The 7,136-nt window shown below is 46.3% G+C and overlaps 1 protein-coding gene across 1 annotated transcript; it reads right to left on the minus strand.

Moving 5' to 3' along the window:
* Positions 1–5,784: 5,784 nt before the first annotated feature.
* LOC138267282 (olfactory receptor 11L1-like) lies at positions 5,785–6,744 on the minus strand. Its single transcript, XM_069216138.1, has one exon. It carries the CDS (start codon positions 6,742–6,744, stop codon positions 5,785–5,787), a length of 960 nt encoding a protein of 319 aa, XP_069072239.1.
* Positions 6,745–7,136: the final 392 nt, after the last annotated feature.

A 7,136-nucleotide genomic window follows, 5' to 3' on the forward strand; every position in this document is an offset into this window, starting at 1 on the left:
TTTACGCTATGGTGATTTGTACCTTTGTTGGTTAGTGTTGTGGGGAGCTACGTATTTTATATTAGGAATTGTGCTATTTATTCTAAGTAGGGTACTCCTTTGTTGCTTCTAAAGGTTCTAACTATACAGCAATCAATCAATCAATCAGAGGATTTATAGAGCGCACTACTCACCCGTTTAGGTCTCAAGGCGCTTGGGGGGGGAGCTACTGATCGTAAAGCCATGTCTTGAGGTGTTTCCTGAATGTCAAGAGGTCTTAGGTCTGGCGAAGGTGGAGCGGTAGGGAGTTCCAGGTCTTGGCGGCTAGGTGAGAGAAGGATCTTCCTCCGGCGGTGGTGCGACGGATGCAGGGGACGGAGGCGAGGGCGAGGCTGGCGGAGCGAAGCTTGCGGGTGGGGGTGTGGAAGGTGAGTTTGTTGTTGAGGTAGGCTGGACCTGTGTTGTGGAGGGCTTTGTGGGCGTGGATGAGGAGCTTGAAGGTGATCCTCTTTGATACTGGTAGCCAGTGTAGGTCTCTGAGGTGGGGGGAGATGTGGTTGCGGCGTGGGACGTCTAGAATGAGGCGGGCAGATGCGTTCTGGATTCTTTGTAGCTTTGTTTGGAATTCCTGGATATAGGGCGTTTCCATAGTCCAGTCGGCTTCTGACTAGGGTGTGGGTGACAGTTTTCCTGGTTTCGACGGGAATCCACTTGAAGATTTTGCAGAGCATGCGGAGAGTGTTGTAGCAGGAAGAGGAAATGGCATTGACCTGCTGAGTCATGCTGAGTGTGGAGTCCAAGATGACTCCCAGGTTGCGTGCGTGGGAGGTGGGTGCTGGAGCGGATCCCTGGGAGGTGGGCCACCAGGGGTCGTTCCAATCTGAGGGGTTGGTGCCAAAGATTAGTATTTCTGTCTTGTCTGTGTTTAACTTAAAGTGACTTGATTCCATCCATCTGGTGATGGCGTGAAGTCTGTTGTGGAGGTTATTCTTAACAGTTGTAGGGTCTTTCATGAGGGAGAGGATGAGCTGAGTGTCGTCTGCGTAGGAAACTATGTTGATGTCGTGGGTTCGTGCGATGTTGGCGAGGGGGGGCCATGTAAATGTTGAAGAGTGTGGGGCTGAGCAAAGATCCTTGGGGGATGCCACAGATGATTCTGGAGGCTTCTGACAGGAACGGTGGGAGGCGGACTCTCTGGGTTCTGCCTGTGAGAAATGATGAGATCCAGTCGAGTGCCTTGTTGCGGATTCCAGCGTTGTGGAGGCGTGTGCGGACAGTGTGATGACATACCATGTCGAAAGCTGCGGAGAGGTCCAGGAGGATGAGTGCTGCTGTTTCTCCTTCGTCAAGCATGGTCCTGATGTCGTCTGTGGCACCAATGAGTGTGGGCTCGGTGCTGTGGTTTTTGCGGAATCCGGATTTGGGAGGTGTTGAGTACCTTGCTGTCTTCCAGGAACCGGGATAGTTGGCTGTTCACAATTTTTTCGATGACCTTGGCTGGGGAGGGGAGGAGGGAAATCGTCTGGTAGTTCTTGGGGTCGTCTGGGTCTGCTGTTGTTTTTTTCAGCAGGGCGTTGATTTCTGCATGCTTCCATCTCTCTGGGAAGGTGGCTGACTCGAATGATCTGTTGATGGTGTTGCAGAGGTGGGGATCGATGATGATGTTTGCTTTATTGAAGATATGGTGTGGGCAGAGGTCCGATAGTGATCTGGAGTGGATGGACGACATGAAGTTGGCGGTGTCTTCTATGTTGACGGGGGTCCAGGTGTGGAGGAGGTGGTGTTGGGTTCGTGGGTGTTTGTAGTCTGCTGGTGGGTCTGGGGGTTGAAGCTGTTGTGGATTTCTTCTATCTTTCGACAGAAGTGGGTTGCGAGTGAGTTGCAGAACTCCTGTGATGGTGGGGGTTCGTTGGAGCAGGTCCTGGGAGTGGAGAGCTCTTTGATGATGCTGAAGAGCTCTTTACTGTTGTGAGCGTTGGTGTCAATGCGGTTTTTGAAGTGGGTCCTTTTGGTGGTGCAGATCGGTTGGTGATGTTTGTGTAGGGCATCCTTGAAAGCAATGTGGTTGGAGTTGGTAGGGTCAAGGTTGCAGGTTTTTTCCATTCTGCGCCATAGCCGTTTGGATTCCTGTAGGTCTGGGGTGAACCAGCGGGCTTTGATTCTGTAGGGGGCTGTTTGTTTTTTTCTGAGCGGCGCAAGGGTGTTGGCGCAGTCTTCTATCCAGTGATGCAGGTTGGTGGTGGCTGTGTTGGGGTCCAGGGTGGGGCCCGGGCGAGAGTGGAAATCAGTTGATATTTGCTCCAGGTGCGTCGGGGGGGGGTTGTGTGCGGTGGTGGTGAGTGACTGGTTTCTGGTAGGAGAAGTTGTTGGGGCGGTGGTCTGTCCAGCTGAGTTCGGTGGAGTTGCTGAAGGAGATGTGGTTGCTGGCTGAGAAGATGGGATCGAGTGGGTGGGTGAAGTGACAAGTTGCTTGAGGCGAGGTTGGCAAGGTTGTCGATTAGGTTGGTGGTGTTGATATCGTTGTTATTTTCTAGGTGGAAGTTCAGGTCGCCGAGGAGGATGTAGTCCGTTGAGGCGAGGGCTTGGAAGCTGATGGTGTCGCCGATGTCGTCGCAGAACTGCTGTCTAGGGCCAGGTGGTCTGTAGACCAGTGTTCCTCTGAGTGTGTTGTTGGCGTTGATGTGGGTTTTGAAGTGGAGGGGCTTGACGGATTTGATGGTGTCGTGGGCGTTGGTGGAGACTCTTATGGTGTTTTTGTGGACTATGGCGATTCCTCCTTCTGGTCTGTTGCTGTGGTCTCTTCTGGTGATCTTGTAGTTTTCTGGTAAGGCTATGGCTATGTCTGGTTCCGAGGCCATCCAGGTTTCGGTGAGGAATGCAACGTCAGGCGAGTATGTGGTCAGTAGTTCCCAGAGTTCAATTGCATGTTTGTGGACGGGGCAGGTGTTAAGTAGGATGCATCTTAATCAGCTGTCTGTTGTTTTGATTTGGAGTTTGGAAGTTAGGTTGCAGGTGAAGTTGCAGGCTTTGCAGGAGAAGGGTCCTTTGGTGCGCGTCGGTGTGGACTGGAAGCAGATAGAGGAGAGTCCAGGATTGAGGGCATGGAGTTCGTCTGCAGTGTAATGGTGGTTGGTGGATCGGGGGGCATATTGGCCAGGGGGTCTGGCACTGGGCACGGTCTTGGCGCGGACGGGCTTGTCAGCAGTGCACCCGCTGCACGCTTCTGCGCTGCGGCTGGCATAAGAGGGGAGGTCGGAGGGAGTGGCAGCTGGGAGGAGGGGGGCTTGACCATGGAAGGGCAGGGGGGGCGGGGCTGCAGGGCTCCGAGACATGAAACCACACGGGAAGGAAGGAAACAGAACGGAGACTCGAGGAGGTGGGAGGGGGGCGGGGACGCGGGGACGCAGCAGGGACGGTGATCCAAAATCCATGTAAAAAATAAAATAAGGATTCCAAAACAAGAAAGGCAACAAGAAAAACAAGAAGGCAGCTGGCAGTAGTGGAGGTGAGGAGGAAGCGACCTACCTGCTAGAAGCACATTGGTTTGTTTATTTAGTTTAGGTTTAATATGGGTTACTGATTGCTTGATTCTTGTTTTTGTAAGTTTTTTTTCTTTTTGTAGGGCTTCCATTCATTTGTAGAGTGTGAGTTGGGTTCTCCCTGGTGTGCCTTGGAAGGCACTGTGCCAACTTTCAAATGTGTTATTGGTTTTGACTTCTTGAGCATTGGTGCTGTCATAGACAGTCCGGCATGGTATTTGGATTGGTGATTGTATTTAGAGCAATGTAGCCTTTCAACCCAAATGTCTCCAAAATAGTCCCTTAGGGTCATTAGTTAGTCTGTGTTTGTTGTGTTGATTAAACAGACTTTTTATAAGTAGGTTTCAGTGGTTAGCTACTTCTGTTACGTGGACATAGGCTAGTCAAATGAGTTTTTTTAATTTCAAAGACAGACTGTCAGTTTATTGTACATTGTACACCTAAAGGTGATTGTTGGAGGGGTTTCCAAATGATTTGGTTAAAATGGTAGTTACAGCCTTCTATGTCTCTTGTTTAAATATTGTTTGTATCCTAGCTTGTTCAACGTCAATTATTATTTTATGTGGGGAGTAGTTGTTTGTTTTAATGTTGATGTGGTTTAATAGTTCGTAGTATTTCTTACTCTGTTTATTAGATAGTAAGGGTGATAGAAAGTTATATTAGTATTTTGTTACTCACTATGTATAGTGCATATCTGACGAAATGGTTTATGGCACATTTTGAATGTTCCGTCCATCGTTCGTGTTTAACATTGGCTTAATCCTAATAAATTATATGCTGTAGAAATAGAAAAATATGCCTCACATTGTTAAGATTGACATGTAGGAGGAAGAGTTCTTCAGTATGTGTGGTGGTTAAGTGTTCAGGAATTTGGATTTCTTGCTATCATCTCGGGGCAAGAGGAGTACCGGTGGTGGCTTCTTTTTAGTTCATCCTATTAGGTGTTTAAAGTGATTAGTGATGTGTTCAGGTATTTTAAGGAGTGTATGTTTTAGAATTTTAGTAGTTGGCTCTCTGGAACCTTTTAAATCTTGTAGTAAATGCCTTACTTTGATTTTGGAGTGGTTGTGTTCTCTCACATTGATAACAATATCATGTTTGCAGTAGTCCTCCCATAACAAGCATTAGAGTAGTATTTTGTAACTTTCTCATCAACATGCTTGGTGCTTGTGCTTTCTTGGCTGTAAGTGTAGCCCATGTGTGAGAGTAATTTTTTGCCTTTCTGTGATGTGATATATCTTGTTCCTTCTGTCATTCTGTCTGAAACTAGTTTAATAATAAAGTTAAATAAATTGCAATATTTTTACTTTTGAATTGGAAATGCAAATAAAATGGTTTTACAATTGTTTGGCATTTTATACTTACATGTGTGTTTTTGATGCTAATTGCAATTGTTTTTTTCAGTTTTCCGTTGAAGGTGTTCCAATGTAGATTAGGTAGTTTGTTTTCTCCTGGGGGTAAAAACGTTTAGTTATTTATGTTTTAAACAATTATTTGTGGGTAGTTTGTAGGGGTTGAGGGCTTTTAGTTTTTCTTTTTATGTTTAAGGTTTAGCTGATATTTGGAGGTGCTTTGACGAATGGATTGACTCGGCTTTGTAAAACTTGTACTCCAGGGTAGAGCTGGCGCTCATGTACTAGTCGAAGATGACTTTATTGGCAGGGATGCTTGGATGGTGGCTGTCATTAGATATGTGAGGGTAGGAAGGCACTGCCATGTCTCCCTGGTGTGGCTCTCTGTGATCTTATTTAAGGGATGTATTAACGGGACTCTAGTGGAATTGTTTTGTCTAATGAGTACTAGTGTAATGAGTAAATGATGTATTTTGAAAATAAGAAAAGAATGCACTGTAACCCATGCCTGCAAAACTCAATAATGAAAAAAAATATGTAATTGTTTATTTGCATGAAGAACACATTGTGAAAACCTTTCTGTGACAAGGCAGAACAATGAAAAGACTAAATATGTCACATGTACTTATTACACAGTAGTCTAATCGTGCATTATTTCATATGAACTCATTAGGATGCTCATTGTGAAGGGACATGTGGGAAGGCTGACAAGTTTTTAAGTCTTCAACTATTAATTTCACCATTTAGTGGTCATTGTGTTAAAGTTGCCTGCAGTGCTTCAACACTCTATAAGACTTATGGTGCAAACGACCAGTTCGTTGTAACGCCTTGCCCCTGATTTGGAACCTGTATTGCCTAATGATAAATTTAGTTTTGTATTGTTTTTGCATTAGAAAATACTTTTTTCTTTGCTTTCAGATCTCTAAAAATCCGGCGTTTGTGACAGCTTTTCTGAAGGTCCTCTGTATCTCCTTATTCCTCAGAGTGTAAATGATGGGATTCAGCAGCGGGGTTGCCACTGTATAAACCAGGGATAGGGCTTTGTTGAGATGGAGGTAGTGGCCAGACGTTGGTGTCAGGTATATTGATATCAGTGTCCCAAAGTATATGATGACCACAGTTAGGTGCGAGCTGCAGGTGGAGAAGGCTCGCTGTCTGCCTATTGCAGAAGGGATTCTCAAGATGGCCGACATGATGTACGCGTAGGACACAATGACTAGAACGAATGGGATGGACAACATGCTGATGGCTAGGATAAAGACAGTCATCTCTATCACAGAGGTGTCCGAGCAGGCAGCTTTAACCAAGGGTGCAAACTCACAAAAGAAATGGTCAACCTCCTTGTGTCCGTAGAAATGCAGTCTACACAGGAAGCTGACTGTGACCACTGGTGGAGAAAACCCAGACAACCAGGCAATCACCGCAAGCTTCAGGCAAAGCCCTCTTTCCATCAGGGCTGCATAACGTAGGGGAAAACAGATGGCCACATACCTGTCATACGCCATCACGGTTAAAAGGATGCACTCTGTGCCAGCAAAGGAGACAAAAAAATAAAACTGTGAGATGCAGCCACCATAGGAGATGAGCCTTCCGCCTGTCAATATGCCGGCCAGCATGGTGGGCACAGTGGTTGTTGGGTACCAGACTTCCAAGAATGATAGGTTTCCTAGAAAGAAGTACATGGGTGAGTGCAGATGGTGCCCCAGGGTCACAGTGATGACAATTAGGGTGTTCCCAGCTACCGTTAGGAGGTAGATGAAGAGAAAGATGAGGAAGAGAAGGGGCTTCAGAGCTGGCACAGCCTGAAATCCGAGTAGGATGAAGCCTGCTGCACCACTGGTGTTCCCCACACACCCCGTGTCCGCAGGAGTCATCGTCTGCAAAGAGATTCACAGGCAAATGAGTGTTTTCATGCAGTCATCACATAGGTATAGCGTGTAGAGTATTAATACAAGAGAAACAGTTGTCATGTGATCTTATGGCCTGGCAAGGTGTGCACGCCATATGCAATACCAGTATATTACCTAATCACAGCAGCAGGGCTTCACTGACAGAGCATCAGTGATGGCTTGATAATAAAATGTCTTCACCCCATCACATTTTTTGTTTGTAAGAAACTAGAGTATAAGTTGAGGAGGGTGAATTCCCATCTCAAATAATAATCATGTTTCTTGTCTGGGTGAACCAAAAAACTAACTAAATTAGGCCTGGGGCAATTTTAACTACACAAGAGTAATCAGGGTAACTGTAGAAATTTTGTGTTACT

The sequence above is a fragment of the Pleurodeles waltl genome, chromosome 12 (assembly GCF_031143425.1).
Source record: "Pleurodeles waltl isolate 20211129_DDA chromosome 12, aPleWal1.hap1.20221129, whole genome shotgun sequence".
NCBI lineage: Eukaryota > Metazoa > Chordata > Amphibia > Caudata > Salamandridae > Pleurodeles > Pleurodeles waltl.

Excerpts from the sequence above, each read along its gene's own strand:
- LOC138267282 (XM_069216138.1), bottom strand. The coding sequence starts at position 6,744 with ATGACTCCTGCGGACACGGGGTGTGTGGGGAACACCAGTGGTGCAGCA.